The sequence below is a fragment of the Giraffa tippelskirchi genome, chromosome 5 (assembly GCF_054371585.1).
Source record: "Giraffa tippelskirchi isolate mGirTip1 chromosome 5, T2T-mGirTip1v1.2.pri, whole genome shotgun sequence".
In the NCBI taxonomy this organism is placed as follows: domain Eukaryota; kingdom Metazoa; phylum Chordata; class Mammalia; order Artiodactyla; family Giraffidae; genus Giraffa; species Giraffa tippelskirchi.
Window position 1 is genome coordinate 186,755,121 of NC_137279.1, and position 18,354 is coordinate 186,773,474.

An 18,354-nucleotide genomic window follows, 5' to 3' on the forward strand; every position below is an offset into this window, starting at 1 on the left:
ATCTCCTTTAGGATGGACTTGTTGGATCTCCTTGCAGTCCAAGGGACTCTCAAGAGTCTTCTCCAACATCACAGAAGAATAAGGCTTCATAAATATAAAAGAGCCCAGATCATTTCTATTTCATCATCATCATCATTAGGGTTAGTTCTTCAAAATTTCCCAGTGTTTTAGAGACTTCAGACTCAATGTCCCCTTCTTTCCTATAAAACAGATTTCTTTTTGAGCAAAACAAATAGTGGTTAAGAGCAGATTCTGGAGCCAGACTGTCCTAGGTTTGAATCCCAGCTCTCTCCCCCACCCCAGTCTCTGACTATGGGCCTTGGGCCTCAGTTTGCTCATCAGTCAGTGGATGAGCAATCAGTGGAACCTGCCTCATAGTTTTATAGGGAGGGCTAAATTTTATTATATATCATTACTGTATGTTATAATTTAGATGTAAAGTCTATGTATTATCTATTACATATTATTTCATTATATTGCATATTACTGTGTATGCATATAACACATATACATATCTATTAGAATATGTGTAAGTTCTGAGAACAGTGTGCTGGCCCTCTTCAACACTGTCAGGGGAAGCCTGCTGTAGCTTGGGGCGTGCAAAGACATGGGGCCCTTGAGTTAGTTGTGGCCTGGCAATGACGCAGTGCTGAGTCTTCTGTTCTTATCCTGCAGTGAAGCCCCTGGTGAGCCGCCAGTGAGACAGGAGCCCAGAGGAGCAACACGAAGCCACTAGGACCCTCTCCCAGGACCCCTGTTCACTCCTCCTACCCAGCTTCCTGCACAGGGCTTCGTGTTTTTCCAGAGAGAGCCTAGCTTCTGTGTGGTCGGTAAGGTGCACTGGCTGTGAAACCTGACCGTCAGTGCTGAAGTTGGAAGAAGCAGCACATTGGATGGGCACCCAACAACCCGCACACCTGGGCCCCCAGCTGATCTTGGTACTTGGGACCCAAGAGCCTTGTTCCGGCTGGCATTTTGAAGAAAGGAACTAGAGTGCTGATTCCTGGGTGGAGATATAAGTAATAATAATATTAATAATAATAATGGTTACATGTGTGAAGCACTCAGCACCTGCAGGTACCATGCTAAGTGCTTTATGAACATTACAGGTTGAGTCTTCAGTCAACTAAAACCACATTCCCAGACCGCCCCGCCCCCTTCCAGTTCAAAGCAGTATGTCCTGAGTGGTTTGGACAAAGCATTAAAAATTAAGGCCAGTGCCCTCCTGGAGTGAGGAAGGGCTTGGCCTTTAGGGAGCTCTGAGTGTGTGGTTAATTTAGGGTACAGTGAACTTGGCCTTGTCTAGCTTCAGTGATGCACACTGCTATAGCTAAAGCCGCTGGGATCCAGCTGAGCCCCTGTGAACAGGGATCTCTCTGGGTCACCCAAGTTCTTCAGTCAGAAGTAGAAGGAAAATCAATTCCTGCTCTCCAGTAAACAGATTCGGCTTCAGCCCAGGCTGGTGATGCCAGGCTTGTACCAAGTCCCCCGTGCCCTCCAGGTGAGCAGGCACTGCTAGGCCATGGAATGAGCTGCACCCCGAGCCGTATCTCATCGAGCTGATGGAAAAGTCTTTGCTGTTCCTTAGTTGCTGCAGAAAACCACCTTTCCCACTTGGCTGCTGGGGAGGGCAGGCCTCTTGGTTCCTGGCCCTCAAAGCAGTCTTTTCTTTCTGAACTCTGTGGCTTTTGGCCCTGCTTCCTTGGTTACTAGGAGAATGGACTGGTGACATTTTTGTGTGTCTGTTGCTTTTTGACGTTAACGAAATTAATGTAGGAAACCAAATCCAGAAGTGTGTGTGAGTTCAGGAGGATGGGTACGCATCTCACATCCCCACGTGTGTCAGTCTGCATGACCAATAAATTGTGCTTTCCTCAGCTCCCATCTGTGTGGCATTTTTTCCTGACGTTCAGCCACAGACGTGCTTCTAGGCTGTCGGGGCTGCTGAGCGGCCTCCTGGGGAGGGATGGTTATGGAGGTTTGCAGTGGAGATGGGCTAGCATTGTCCTGACAGAGGGGACTCTGTAGAATGGGTTTGAAGTTGGCCAAGGACCAGGAGGCTTCCCTGGTGGCTCAGTGGTAAAAAATCTGTCTGCCAGTGTAGGCGATGCAGGTTTGATCCCTGGGTCGGGAAGATCCCCTGGAGGAAGGCACAGCAACCCACTTGAGTATCCTTGCCTGGAGAATTCCATGGACAGAGGAGCCTGGCTAGCTACAGTCTATAGGGTCGCAAAGAGTCAGATACAACTGAGTGACTGAACAACAAAAAAGACCAGGATTCGCTGGAGATGGCACATGTCTTTGCAGACTCCAGGGATGCCTTGCAGCCACCAGTTGCTCCTGGCTTTTGTAAGTGTTCGTTGCTGAGCTCCAGAGACAGTAAATATGTGTAAACAATCTGCCAGGTCACAGGCTCCCACCTGCAGGAGCAGCATGCACTGTTCACGGGTCAGGGAGCAGCGCCCAGCTCAGACGGCCAGTGTGGGTGCTGCCTGGACCCACCCCGACCTGGAATGGACATCCACTTTGCCATTTCTGAGGGCTCCCAGGAGAAGTGACTCTAGGAGCAGCAATGGTCTGAGTTCTAGCACCCTGAGCAGGTTCAGTGTTCCCCCCACCATGGCCCCAAGCTCCAATACCAGTTGCCTCAGCACCAAACAGGACTTTGACTGTAAGCTGATGGACAGTGGGGCCCTCCCTGATGCCTGAAACTGCAAACTGAGATTAAAGGCTTTTCACTCTTGTCCTTTCAGCTGCTCAGCCCTGCACCCACCCACCCCTCAAGGTCCCTGACCACCTTTCTCCCCAGGCTTGGGTCCACCACCATCTCTTGGGGCCAGATTTCTCCACCATGTCTGCTTGCTTCCCACCCTGGGCCTCCCAAACACCAGAGTCCCTGTTCAATAAATAGCAGCATGAGAGGGGAACGCAGAGATTCCCACCTCTTTACCACCTGAAGTGATTTACCTCTGTGTGGTTTTAGCCCTTCTTCACCAAGCTCCCTAACCAAGGGCGGGGATTAAACAAGCTTTCCTCACAAAGGCGTCCCCTGCCCCTGCGGTGAATTCTGTGTTCCCTGAGGTTACAGAAGCTGCCGCAGTCACTTTTTTTTTTTTTTAAGAAGCAATTTTTTGCTTCATTGCGTGATAGGAAAGCTGGTTGGAAGCAGAGGATCTGATGGCCACGGGAGGTGTTGAGATCCTGAAGGCCTCTCTCTCTCTCTCTCAGCGGCGTGCACTCGGCGTCTCCACCGGCAATATGGCGGCCGTGGCTCCGCGTGTCAGAGTCGGCTGTGCCACTCCTCCCTGGGCTGCCGGTCTTTTTCCATGCCATTTTTTCCCCCACCCCCATAGAAGGGAAATGAGTGAGTCATTCAGAAACGCTCTCCCCCACAGCTAGCTTCTCTATCCCAGCCTACAGGGTCTCTCGTCCCATGTCCTTAAAATAGCTTCTTTCTCTGGCGGACTAATTTCCATGGAGATCCAGCGATCTGAAGGCCTAGAAGCATTCTGCAAGGCAGCGAGCCCAAGGAAGCCCTCACTCCAGCAGGAGACTCTTTGTGATGCAAATGTGTGGTCTCACCCCCACACACACCCCCCTTACACACACAGAAACCACCCCTCCCCAACCCCACCCTGCCAGCCTCCTTTCTGGGAAGCCTACACTGTGTAGGGGAACAGCGCCGGCAGGTCGAGTCCAGGCACAGACAATCTCCTCTCGCTAGGTTCCAGCCTTCCACCACCACCGGGCTGGGCTGGGAGTGATTCTACACCAGGTGTGAAGGCTCGCGGTCTTCCCTCAACCACAAGTTAAAAGCATGTGCTGGGCCTTAGGATAAGGGCTACGATCTAGGGGGACCACCTCAAGGAGGGCTGGTATGTACCGTGGGCTGTGGAGTCGGAAGGAATGAGGTTTAAATATCTTGTCTTTTGTTTCCTAAATATGTGATCTTGTACCAAACAGCATTTCTGAGCCTCAGTCTCCTCACCTGTAGAATGGGCAGAAGGGAGCCTTGGGCGTGGTGTGGTTGTGCAGATTCAGTGAGCGTGCATCTGCGCCTGGCACGTCGTAGGCCTCCAATGAGCGTTAGTCCCTCCCTCTTCCTGGAAGACAAGATTGTGTGAGAAGCCTCTTGAGGGTTCTCCATGCGGAGAAGGAGGAAAAGGTTCAGGCAGCGATGAAGGAGGCCGCTGAGCTGGGCCTTCGGGGACTGCAGGGGGGTCCCCAAAGGAGGTGGGTAGAGGCCTCCCGTGTGGGCAAGGGAACCAAGGGGCAGGGTGAGCCTGGGCAAGCCTAGAAAATAAACAGCCTTGAGGCCAGATGGGCTAGCTGAGGCTAGGGGACTGGATGAGGCAGATGGACAAGCTGAGGCCAAGAGGACCAGCTGGATCACTTTACCTACACAGATGGAGCAGTTCTGAGGACCTGAGTCAAGGGGAGCAAACCTAGGAACACGTAGGGAGCCCCTGAGCTGGCATCCAGCCAGACACCACAGCAGTGCTGGTCGGTGCTCCTGGCCATTCGGGAACGGCTGGCCATCATCTCGGTCACCCCACAGCAGCTCCGTGACCCACGCGGTCCTGGGCCACTCTGTCCCCTGTGAGACTTGGCTCTGACATGTCTGCTCCTCCCTCCATTGGCTTCCTGCTTGCCTCACCGCCGCGGAGGAAATGACTCACAGCCAAAGCTTCACCCTGCAGGGGCTCGAGCAATGACAGGCGGCTGCTCACGTGGGTAGGAAGGCTCCTGGCACGAGAGGTCGGAGGAGGTCCCTCTCAGGGGCTCCCTGAGCCTGCTGCACCTGAATCTCAGCACCCCGGCGGGGGCCTCAGCACCTCACATGCCTCACCTCCACCTGGTGTGCAGAGCAGGGGGACGCCAGGAGGAGGGACCGGGGGACACGCTGGCGGGGCCCCTGAGAAGGAGGGGGCAGGGCCGAGGCTGAGGCCATCCTCAGCATTATGTGGAATCAGGCTTTGGTGCACGGGATGCAAGTTGAATTTTCATACTTCACGTTGAGCACATCCCCAGAAGTGGTTCGTCTCGCTTCAGTTATTTTAAAAGAGCATTCAGTGTACGTAATGGCTGAGAGCAGACTCTGGAGCTGGACTGCCTAAATGTGCCGAAGTGTGTCAGGCTCCATGCAGGCCCAGAGGAGCTGAAAGGACTAAGACGATAGCCCTGGCTTCCGCAAGAGGCAGATGCACAAGCCAGAGGTTACATTGCCACGTGTGTGGACAAAAGGCCATGCGATGATCTCCTCCAGGGGTTGCTGGGAGAAAGTTTTAGGATTAAGTATTTAGAATGATCGCCCCTGTGGTGTGATCTTGGATCTTGATCTTGGAGTCTGGGGCACCCCCAGCCCCACTGCCCACCCACCGTACGACCTTCTCTAAGTACTTAACCTGGCCTCCCTTCTCCATCTGTACAAACAAGAGAATAGTAACATCAGCCTCATGGGGTCCTTGTGAAGATGAGAAGACCTACTTGAGATAAATCATTCGGGCTGTGGGGACTTCCCTAGTGGTCCAGTGGTTAAGACTCCGAGCTTCCACTGCTGAGGACATCGGTTCAATCCCTAGTCACGGGACTAAAATTCCAGATCTTACATGTTGAGTGCAGTGGGGCCAAAAAGATTTGTTTCAAAAGGGGACTTCCCTGGAGGTTTTCCAAATGCAAGGGTCACTGGTTCAGTTCCTGGTCAGGGAACCAAGATCCCACATGTCCCATGGCATAGCCAAAATAATTAAAATAAAGAGGTGTCATCTTTAAAAAAAAATCACTCTGAAGATTAAATAAAATTTGTAACAAAAAGTCAATGACACTGAAGGTAAAGAAGAGAATCCTTAAATGCATTCTTTTAAAAAATTCTTATTAAAAAGATAAATAAATAACCCTAGCTGCACGTCTACCCTGAGCAAATGTCAGTTGTAATCAATTTGATGATCTGACAAAACCACGTAATTCTTCATGTTTCTGTCTTAGCCTCGGATGCTTCAAAGTTCACTGATGTAGAAGCTGCCATGAGCATCTCAGAACCCCTCCTCCTGGGTGACTCCTTCGCTCCTAGCTTCTAGGGCCAGGTCCTGGTTCCAGATCTGACAGGTCACTTCCTTGGGTCACACTCATGATCCCTGTGATAGGAGAGCCCAAGCCTTGGACCTGGCATCAGCCTCGGCCCCAACGTCCGGTGTCAGCAGGGCTCCATCCACAGTAGGGCTGGGTCTCCTTGCGATTTCCCCTGGTCCTCCCATGTTTTTTCTAATTTGTCACCAGGAATCCATCCTGTCCAGCTGAGACCACTGGGTGTCGTTTCTGGGGGCCCCAAAGAGCTCTGGTACAAACAGTTCTTTATGTCTCAGTGCAGAAAAGAATTCATGGAGGGGCAAAGTGATAGATAAGTGATTTATTAGAACAAGATGCGTGTGAGGTTTACAAGCAGGCAGGCGAGAAGTTCTGTGCCCCAGGAACTTACTGGGCTCCAGTTTTATAAACAAAGGAAAAGTGGGGAGGGGGAGAAGACCTTCTTTGTCTTTCTTGAGTAGATGGCATGCTTTCATCATCAGCTCCTCCTGATGCAAAGGAGTTTTCTTGTTCCTGCATCGTAAAGCTAGGCCCACAAATTTTCATTTTTTATGTGTGCAGAGAGCATGTCCTAGGGATCACTAACTTACTGAGCTCACTGGGCAAGATGTGGGTCTCATGCCACCACCCTTTTACTGTTTGGGGGGCATACCTTGTGCTTCTGCTGCATGGTTTTGTTGCTAAGCAAGCCTGCTTGGATTTGTGGTGAAGCAAACCTACTTTCCGGAGTAATCATTAACTTACAGGGGTCTCCCATATTTTCTCTACTTACAGTCCCCTAGTGGGATTAACTATTTAATCACCTGCTTTGTCCCTTTACTCTGTCCCTGTCACAGCTGTGGATGGACTAGAACAAAGCAACAGCAGGCCTGGCACATACAAGCCTCCATTTGTAGGAGTAAACCTGAGGAATTAACCCTCCTGGAACTAAAAATGGGGACAAGGGGTGCTCACCATGGGGTCAGGTTCTTGACCTTGGCACTATTGACGTTGGGGGCCGAATCACTCTTTGTGGGGTGCTGTCTGTGCACTGTAGGTGTCCAGCAGCACCCCTGGCCTCTGCCCACCAGATGCCAGCACACTCCCCACCAGACATCGCCAAATGTCCCCAAGGGAGGGGAGGGGCATGTCACCCCAGAAGTGAATAACTGCCACACCACACTTCCCCTGAGACTTATTTTTTGGAGATAAAGACACTCAAAATTCAGAAAACTAAGATCATGGCATCATGGAAGCAGTGACAGACTTTATTTTGGGGGGCTCCAAAATCACTGTAGATGGTGACTCCAGCCATGAAATTAAAAGACACTTGCTCCCTAGAAGAAAAGCTATGACAAACCTAGCTGTTTCTGCAGCTGGAAGGAAGTACTTCGGATCTATAAGGCAGGGGTCCCCAACGCCAGGCCCTGGACTGGTACCTGTCAGTGGCCTGTTAGGAACTAGGTCACACAGCAGGAGGTGAGCAGCAGGTGCGTTGGGAAGTTTGATCTGTATTTACAGCTGGTACTCACCACTCACAGGCTTCCCAGGTGGCGCAGTGGTAAAGAATCCGTCTGCCAATGCAAGAGCTGTGGACGGGTTCAATCCCTGGGTCAGGAAGATCCCCCAGAGTAGGAAATGGCAACCTGCTCCAGGATTTCTTGCCTGGAAAATTCCCTGGACAGCAGAGCCTGGCGGGCTACAGCCCATAGGTCACAAAGGGTCGGACATGACTGAGCGACTGAGCACTGCTAACCCTAACCCTAACCCTAACCTCCTGAGCAACCCCTCCTGTTGATCAGTGGCTGCCTTAGATTTTCATCAGAGCTCAAACCGTAGGGTGAACTGTGCATGCAAGGGGTCCAGGTTGCACCTCCTTATGAGAATCTAATGTCTGATGATCTGACATGGAGCTGAGACGGTGGTGCTAATGCTGGGGAGAGGCTGCAAATACAGATTATCATTAGCAGAGAGGTGTGACTGGACAGAGACCATGATGAATCAGTTACTTGCAGACGCATATGAAGACTCTCAGTGAGGGCAAATGATGGTGAGTTGTACAATCATTTCACTCTCTATCACAATGTAATAATAATAGAAATAAAGTACACAATAAATGTAATCCAGTAGTCATGTATGGATGTGAGAGTTGGACTATAAAGAAAGCTGAGAGCCGAAGAATTGATGCTTTTGAACTGTGGTGTTGGAGAAGACTCTTGAGAGCCTCTTGGACTGCAAGGAGATCCAACCAGTCCATCCTGAAGGAAATCAGTCCTGAATATTCATTGGAAAGACTGATGGTGAAGCTGAAACTCCAATACTTTGGCCACCTGATGAGAAGAACCGACTCATTGGAAAAGACCCTGATGCTGGGAAAGATTGAAGGCAGGAGGAGAAGGGGACGACAGAGGATGAGATGGTTGGATGGCATCACTGAATCAATGGACATGAATTTGAATAAACTCCGTGATGGACAGGGAGGCCTGGCGTGCTGCAGTCCATGGGATCGCAAAGAGTCAGACATGACTGAGCGACTGAACTGAACTGAACTGAACTGAACTGAACTGAAATGTAATGCACTTGAGTCATCCCCAAACCATCCCCCACACCTGGTCCATGGGGAAAAATTGTCTTCTACAAAAACCTGTCCCTGGTGCCAAGAAAGGTTGGGGACTGCTGCTATCAGGTACATGCCTGTAGCAAGCAAAGAGCAAAGGGAGTAAATCACACCAACTGCAGAGTTTCCGTCAAAGACAACCAAGTGGAAGCCAAGGGAGTGTTTGTTTTAGGGCTGCATTTTTAAACACAAATGAAAACTTAGAGAAGTAAATATTCCTTGTCAAGTCAGTTCAATTCAGTCACTCAGTCATGTCCGACTCTTTGTGACCCCATGGACTGCAGCACGCCCGGCTTCTTTTATGTCCCTGGCTCCCTTGTCAACGATGCATTTAACTCATAATTAGCTAATGTTTATTACCAATTAGCTGCCCGTCTTTGGACAAGCTACTTAGCATCTCAGGAGAGACGAGTTTTGCAGTTTGAGTGCAGCCACACAATCTTAAACAAGAAAAAAATCAGTCAACATTCTTCAGAGGAACATAACAGAATTCTGGGGATCTGCAATTTATCATTCACGGTATCCAGGATACAATATCATTCACCATATCTAGGATATAATCCAAAATTGTTTTATATAGAAAGAATCTGCAAACATGACCCATCTTAGAGTTAAGGTAAGCAACAGAGATCAACCCCATTCCAGACATTAAAATTAGCAGATAAAGATGTTATAGCAGTTATTATGATTATACCCAGGGACATAAAGGAAAATATTCCTGGAGCAAAAGACAGAAAATCTCAGCAGAGAAAGAGACATTTTAAAAAATCTACCCAAAATTCTAGTCAGAGTGAAAATATCCTTCAAGAATGAACATAAAATCAAGACATTTTCAGATCAAAGAAAATAGAAAATTCATTGCTAACAGATCAACTACCAAAAAAAAATGCTAAAGGAATTTTTTAGGCTGATGGTATATGACAATAGATAGAAACCCCGTTCTTCAGGAAAGAATGATAAGCATTGGAAATGGTAAAATATGTGGATAAATAGAAAAGACTTTTTATCTTAATTTCTTTAAAATATGATTGTGTAAAACAATAATTATGACACTTTAATTGTAGATTTTATAGAGTATGTAGATGAAATACTTATGATAATTGTAACATAAAAGATAGAGGAGGGTGGGAAATGAAATTTTATGATTGTCAGGCTTAAACATTTCACTTGAAATGGTGTGTGTGTGCTAAGCCGTTTCAGTCGTGTCTGACTCTTTGCAACCCCATGGACTGTAGCCCGCCAGTCTCCTCTGTCCATGGGATTCTCAGGCAAGAATACTGGAGTGGGTTGTTGTTCCCTTCTCCAGGGGATCTTCCTGACCCAGAGATCGAACCCACGTCTCCTGCCTTGCAGGCAGATTCTTTACTGACTGAGCCACCAAGGAAGCCCTATGAAGCATGAAGTTGTACAATATTAATTCTAAATAAACTGTGATGTGTTGAAGATATGTATTTTAATTTCCAGAGGAAACATCAAAGAAGGGGATTCCTAAGGAGCTATGTGTCTTCCAGTGGTCTCCAGTTCCACTTCCATATTTCTTCTGTATTTCTGGGTTTTGACCCTTTTCTGCCCCATTCTGGTCCGTGAGGGAAAGCTCATGTGGAAGACAGACTTCACTGAAATTTGGGGTCAAGATTTGGTTGCCTCATCACAAAATATCACAGCCAATTCACAAATAACTAGTAGATATCTTTGTTCTGAAAATTCTAACATCGCCTGGCGAGTAGAAATTTCTCTCTAAGCTACTTTCTCTGGGATGTCCCACCCCCTGCGTTGGCCCTCCCTCTGCTTAGATCTCGCCACAGTCTTCTTACCTTGTGCTATGGAACAGCATGGCTCTCCATTGCACTCAAAACCCATCCTTGCCATGTTTGGGGGTCGTCACTTTGCTATAGCCATTACCCTCCAAGGTGGTCTGCTGCAAGAAATGGCATTCTCTCTGAAAAATTCCACTACTAACTTTTAGACACATGTTTTCTTATGGCAGAAAGCGAAAAAGAACTAAAGAGCCTCTTGGTGAAAGTGAAAGAGGAGAGCTTAAAACTCAACATTCAGAAAACTAAGATCATGGCATCTGGTCCCATCACTTCAGGGCAAATAGATGGGAAAACAATGGAAACAGTGACAGACTTTCTTTTGGGAGGCTCCAAAATCACTGCAGATGGTAACTGCAGCCATGAAATTAAAAGATGCTTGCTCCTTGGAAGAAAAGCTATGACCAACCTAGACAGCATATTAAAAAGCAGAGACATTACTTTGCCAACAAAAGTATACCTAGTCAAAGCTATGGTTTTTCCAGTAGTCATGTATGGATGTGAGAGTTGGACTGTAAAGAAAGCTGAGTGCTGAAGAATTGATGCTTTTGACCCATGGGGTTGAAGAAGACTCTTGAGAATCCCTTGGACTGTGAGAAGATCCAACCAGTCCATCCTAAAGGAAATCAGTCCTGAATATTCATTGGCAGGACAGATGCTGAAGCTGAAGCTCCAATACTTTGGCCACCTGATGTGAAGAGCTGACTCACTGGAAAAGACCCTGATGCTGGTAAAGATTGAAGGAAGGAGGAGAAGGGGACAACAGAGGATGAGATGGTTGGATGGCCTCCCCGACTTGATGGACATGAGTTTGAGCAAACTCCGGGAGTTGGTCATGGACAGGGAGGCCTGGCGTGCTGCAGTCCATGGGCCGCAAAGAGTCTGACATGACTGAGTGACTGAAGTGAACTGAACTTTCCCTCCTTTTTACATATAGATACATCATTTAGCTGTCTCCTGGCTCTCTTCTCTCTTGTTTTTTAATATTTTTAGAAATTTATTTATTTGGCTGCGCTGGGATTTAGTGGTGTGCGAGATTTTTAGTTGCAGCATGTGAACTCTCAGTTTTAGCATTTGAGATCTTAGTTGCAGCATGTGGGACCTAGTTTCCTGACTGGGGATCGAACCTGGGCCCCCTGCATCAGGAGAGTAGAGTTTTAGCCACTGGACCTCCCTTCTCTATTAACTAGAACAAATGAGCTCCAACCCAAACTTGGGTCATCCACTTAGCCAGGTTCTGAGTCAAAGAAACCCACCCTCAGTAGCTACTGTACTGAAGCAACCTTCCAAGGGTCCCACTCCTCACCCCACATGGCTTATTTGCTCATCTAATATGTAAATGTATTAAGTACCTCCCACATACTAGACATACAGAGCTTGTTTTAATATTAGGTATTCAACTCTCCCTAAGAAGCGTTTTTCAGGAGGCTGGTAAGAGTATAAAAAACCTTCTTTCCATATCATCTCCTTGTTTCTGACAAACACTAGTCCACCTTTAGGCCAACTGAAGAAACCCAAGTCTAACCATCCCATTCATCCATTGTCATATAACTAACCACTCCACTTTTTTTGGTTCACCCTTATTTGGCTCACAAATCTGCAATTCAAGCAGAGTTTTTCGGGGACAGCCTGTCCCAGCTCCATCCACTGTCAGACGGTGGGCTTGAAGGCTGGGAGCTGGAACCATATGAACATTCGCTCGCTGACAGGTCTGGCCATCAGCTGGGACCTCAGTAGCAGCTGTAACACTGCTGGCCTAGCCTCTGCCTTCATGCAGAACCACTCCTGCCATCTAGTCAAAGTAAATCCATGTTCCAGGGGAAGAGAAATAGATTCCACCTTTTCATGGGAGACATGTCCAAGAACTCGTATGTTTCAAAACCCCCTCAGCCAAATGTATAGATACCAAGGGGCACAGGGGAGGGGTAGGGGAGTTGGGAGGTGGGGATTGACGTATATACACTATTGATACCACCCCCTGGTGTCTCAGACAGTAAAGAATCCACCTGCCAGTGCAGGAGATGCAGGAGAGCTTGCATTTGATCCCTGGGTGGGGAAGATGCCCTGGAGAAGGGAATGGCAACCCACTCCAGTGTTCTTGCCTGGGGAATTCCATGGACAGAAGAGCCTGGCTGGCTGCAATCCATGGGGTCACAAAGAGTCAGACCTGACTTAGTGACTGAACAAAACAATAGCTGATTCACTTTGCTGTACAGCAGAAACTAACACAACATTGTAAAGCAACTATACTTCAATAAGAATTAATTTAAAAAAAACCCTTGTAGAGAAATGTGCATCATAACTGAAAGTTTTCTTGCCGGGCAGCAGGAAATCTACTGTGTAATCTACAGAAAGCTGCTTTAAAATCCTCAAAACCATTCTCCCGCATTCTCTCCACCTCTTGGCAGCCCACTCTCCTTTCTCTTCCCTCCTTCCTTCTCTTTCCACCACCCACCTCTACACCGATTCTTCTTCAGTCTCCTCTCTCTGTCCTAGCTCATGCAATCCCTCTTTTATCCAGCTAAATTTAGACTCTCACATCTTTCCATTCCCCATGGTCCATCTCTATATTTCCTCAATGAACCAACACTCTTTCCTCCTTAGGAAGGTGGGAGGGTGTAGGTTATCACTCTTTAATATTTTCCCCGTATATATATATATATATATATATTTGAAAATAAACCCAATAATTTTAACTCAATAATTATATTTGCAAATTAATCCAGGAATTTGGGTAGACTAGACATCTTTGTATGCACATAACCCAAGATTGTAAATAGATATGTATAAGATATGGCACACTCAAGAGAGACATTAATGAGGAGACTATTTTGGGGATACAGGCATCTAAGGATGGTGCAACAGCAGAAAGCCATTACTCCCCAGAGATCTGAAGTGGTGTGATATTACCCCAGGCAGTGAGAGCTAAAGACAGGAAGAGGGCCCCCACTCCCACGAGAAGCTATAGCCATTAAAAAAAAATAATAATAACAGTAGCGAAGTGCATGGGGTTAGGACACTTTGACTTCCCTCTTCTCCTGCCTTTTTATTTCCTGCTGGTCCTTCCCATTGGCCAAACTCAACCAGAGACTAGAGGGCCAGGAAGCTGACATGGTGATGCTGGCCACTGGGGTCAGCCTCCAGACAAGGAGAGTACTGTGGTCAGAGTGGGTGAGGTGGGGGTGGGCAAAGGGACGGCGGGCGAAACCCATCACAGCTTGCTACAAAAATGAGTAGGATCATCCTTGGGTTTTCCGGGATTTTTTTTTAAGATTATCTTCTGATGGCAACTCTTTCAAACTAGGCATACACTGGGAATAGAAGTTGGGGGAGGAGGGGGCACATGTCCAAGCAATTAAGAAAAATAGACATTGACAGCATTGGCAAGAGAGTCATTCTTAATTACGTGAGCTAACAAAGTGGGATTCCTGGCATGACTTACTCCAAAGTCATTTATATTTGGCTTGGAAAGCAGAATGGTTTTTATAACAGATTTTTCTAATTATGTTTTGCTTATGTTAATACGAGGATTTGATTCCTCAAGTAAATACCACCTGATCACAAAGCAAGATGACTCAAAAGCGCACACTGAGCGCCAGGTGGAAACCAGGCTGGGATTTTGCAATTTGCTGCAGACGAAGCAAAAGTAGGTGGAAGTTTTTGCTTTGGTTTCATGGTGGGCTGCTGTCTCCGAGTGGCCTGTCTGGATGCCTCAAAAGTAATGGTACTCAAAGCTCTTTATGCATGAGAGTCACCAGAGGAACTTGTGAGGGTGCAGATTCCTGGGCCCACCAGAAGGAAGGGTTCCCCTGGTCTCCATGGTGCCCAGGAATCTGAATTTCAACACCCATCCCAGAGCATTCTGATGCTGGTGCCAGGTAAGGGCTTCACATTTGGAGAAACACCGTTCCGAAGGCTGAACACATGATTCATATGCCAAGGGGACAAAGAGGTGTAATAGAAGAGGGAGAACGATTTGAACCCAGAGCTGGGTTCAGATCCCTACTTCACCCTTGACTAGTTGAGGCGAGTTACCTTCTCAGTCATTTGCAAGAAGGGTAAAATACTGTGTACTCACATAAGAGACGCAGGTTCGATCCCTGGGTTGGGAAGATCCCCGGGTTGGGAAGATACCTTGGAGGAGGGCATGGCAACCCACTCCAGTATTCTTGCCTGGAGAACCCCACGGACATTGGAGCCTGGTGGGCTACACTCCATAGGATTGCAAAGGATCAGACACAGATGAAGCGACTAGGCGCATGTGCACACTTGAAGGTAATAAATGAAAAGTGAAAATCATAATGAATACCCAGTGGCACTCACTGTTTGTACCCAGAAGCTCCTCAAGTAAGGCTTCCTCAAGATGATCAGGCTCTGGGGGGTCCTACCTCCAAAGACCCATGAGGACGGCACCTCTGACACCCAGAACCATGTCCTTGAGCCCACTGAGTGGCATCCTGAGACACGGTAATTGATACAGTGCACAGGATTTTGAGACTCACTCTTTCTTTGTTTCCACTCATGCAATTATTATTCATGCTGCAACATATGGACAACAGGTTTTTTTTACCCATTCTCTCTCGTCATTGGCATATAACACCATTCAACAATGTGGTGTTAACAAAAAATATTAAAACTAGCATCTTACATTTTTGGTTCTGGTTCATACTGTAGCAAAATGAAAAGGAAAATCTTTTGCACAGTCCCAGTGGTGCAGAAACATTTAGAAATGTTTCTAAATATAGACTTCCAGATGACAGAGGGGTTGTTTCATGTCATTCTGTTAATTTCTTTTTCACAGTGTGTTCTATGCGCGGGGATAAAGATTTTTAATGAAGTCAGAATGCTAAATTTAAGTGAATCTTTGCTCTCTGTTCATTGCAAATGCATTTTGTTGCCGTTTAATTGGCTGTGCATCTTGGCATCAGACCCCGCAAGCAGCAAAACAAAACTCAGATCTCATGATACAATGGTCTTGATGATGCCCAGGTTCTAGGACCACTGCATGTGCCTGCATGCCATGTCTCTGTACAGTCCTTTGGACTATAGCCTGCCAGACTCCTCTTTCCATGGGATTCTCCAGGCAAGAATACTGGAGTGGGTAGCCATGCCTCCTCCAGAGTATCTTCCCCTCCCAGGAATCAAACCCGGGTCTCCTGCATTGGCAGGCAGATTCTTTACCACTAGCGCCACCTGGGAAGCCCCAAGGACCACTGTGGGTCTTTTCTCATCTTTGACTTAACTGACTTTCAGTGAATACATGTAAAAAGGGTTTCTGTTGTTCCTATTAAATCATTAAAATTGCCTGGAGAATCCCATGGACAGAGGAGCCTGGTGGGTTACAGTCCACAGGGTTGCAAAGAGTTGGACATGACTGAAGCGACTTAGCGTGCACATGTGATAGTACACGGCTTGAGGAATATTTTACATAATATAATTACTAATCCTAGATAACATATCAGTTCAGTTCAGTTCAGTCGCTCAGTCGTGTCCAACTCTTTGTGACTGCATGCCAGGCCTCCCTGTCCATCACCAACTCCCGGATTTTACCCAAACTCATGTCCATCGAGTTGGTGATGCCATCCAGCCATCTCATCCTCTGTCGTCCCCTTCTCCTCGTGCCCCCAATCCTTCCCAGCATCAGGGTCTTTTCCAATGAGGCAACTCTTTGCATCAAGTGGCTAAAGTATTGGAGTTTCAGCTTCAACATCAGTCCTTCCAATGAACACCCAGGACTGATGTCCTTTAGGATGGACTGGTTGGATCTCCTTGCAGTCCAAGGGACTCTCAAGAGTCTTCTCCAACACCACAGTTCAAAAGCATCAATTCTTCAGCACTCAGCTTTCTTTATAGGCCAACTCTCGCAACCATACATGACTACTGGAAAAACCATAGCCTTGACTAGATGGACCTTTGTTGGCAAAGTAACGTCTCTGCTTTTTAATATGTTATCTAGGTTGGTCATAACTTTCCTTCCAAGGAGGAAGCGTCTTTTAATTTCATGGCTGCAATCACCATCTGCAGTGATTTTGGAGCCCCCCAAAATTAAGTCTGACACTGTTTCCACTGTTTCCCCATCTATTTCCCATGAAGTGATGGGACCAGATGCCATGATCTTAGTTTTCCGAATGTTGAGCTTTAAGCCAACTTTTTCACTCTCCTCTCTCACTTTCATCAAGAGGCTTTTTAGTTCTTCTTCACTTTCTGCCATAAGGGTGGTGTCATCTGCATATCTGAGGTTATCGATATTTCTCCCAGCAATCTTGATTCCAGCTTGTGTTTCTTCCAGCCCAGCGTTTCTCATGATGTACTCTGCATAGAAGTTGAATAAGCAGGGTGACAATATACAGCCTTGACATACTCCTTTTCCTATTTGGAACCAGTCTGTTGTTGCATGTCCAGTTCTAACTGTTGCTTCCTGACCTGCATACAGGTTTCTCAAGAGGCAGGTCAGGTGGTCTGGTATTCCCATCTCTTTCAGATTTTCCACAGTTTATTGTGATCCACACAGTCAAAGGCTTTGGCATAGTCAATAAAGCAGAAATAGATGTTTTTCTGGAAGTCTCTTGCTTTTTCGATGATCCAGCAGATGTTGGCAATTTGATCTCTGGCTCCTCTGCCTTTTCTAAAACCAGCTTGAACATCTGGAAGTTCACGGTTCATGTATTGCTGAAGCCTGGCTTGGAGAATTTTGAGCATTACTTTACTAGCGTGTGAGATGAGTGCAATTGTGCAGTAGTTTGAGCATTCTTTAGCATTGCCTTTCTTTGGGATTGGGATGAAAACTGACCTTTTCTAGTCCTGTGGCCACTGCCGAGTCTTCCAAATTTGCTGGCATATTGAGTGCAACACTTTCACAGCATCATCTTTCAGGATTTGAAATAGCTCAACTGGAATTCCATCACCTCCACTAGCTTTGTTCATAGTGATGCTTTCTAAGGCCCAGTTGACTTCACATTCCAGGATGTCTGGCTCTAGGTGAGTGATCACACCATCGTGATTATCTATAATAAGTTCCAAATTTTGTGGTCAATAAATAGCCTACGAATACTGCTTGTTTTAAGCTGCAAACTGTTCTAAGCAAGCCATTCAAAACATTTATTTGTAACTTAGGTGCAGAATCTACAGTAACCTGTTAATGACTGTAAAATCTGATGTAGCTCTACTGGACCTTCAAACTCAGGTGTGCATAAAAATCACCTGAGGTGCTGTTTAAAAATACAGATTCTGTTATGGTTGCAGGGGGTGGGGGGGGGAGGACGGATAGAAAGGATAGTTAGAGGAGTTTGGGATGGACATGTGCACACTGCTATATTTAAAATGGGTAACCAACAGGGACCTATTGTATAGCACAGGGAACCCTGCTCCCTGTTATGTGGCAGCCTGGATGGGAGGGGGCTTTAGAGGAGAATGGATACATGTATATGTATGGCTGAGTCCCTTTGCTGTCCACCTGTAACTATCACCACATTATTAATTGGCTACACCCCAATGCAAAATAAAAAGTTTTAAAAAAATAAAAATACAGGTTCTGGGGCCACCCACTGAGAAATTGACTCAGTAGCTCTGAGGACATGGGAGAGGTAAACGCAGGAATGTGCATTTAAAACATCTCCTCCCCAGGTAAGGCTGGTGTAGCTAGTTGGGAACTAACTACTCCATTTTTCCTAAAGACCCTCCTCCCTCCTCTGTTCCTGCCCAGGGCCACTCCCAACCCAGGTATCCTTTTCAGCACTGGCCTGGAGGCAGGTGTGTATCTAGGATCATGGAATTTTCTTCCAGATCTCCAACTCTTGGCTTGCCCACATGACAATTTAATCACACAGATTCAGCAGGTTACCCATGGAGAATGCTCAGAGA

The 18,354-nt window shown here is 47.1% G+C and overlaps 1 protein-coding gene across 1 annotated transcript in view; it reads left to right on the plus strand.

The window, feature by feature from the left end:
* Window positions 1-1,877, plus strand: part of INPP5D (inositol polyphosphate-5-phosphatase D) — a 135,642-nt gene extending 133,765 nt beyond the window's left edge. Inside the window, exon 27 of the mRNA XM_081491016.1 lies at window positions 676-1,877. Coding sequence (XP_081347142.1) covers window positions 676-678 — 3 coding nt within the window. The 3' untranslated portion in view covers window positions 679-1,877. The remainder of the gene's footprint in view (window positions 1-675) is intronic.
* The last annotated feature ends 16,477 nt before the right edge of the window (window positions 1,878-18,354 follow it).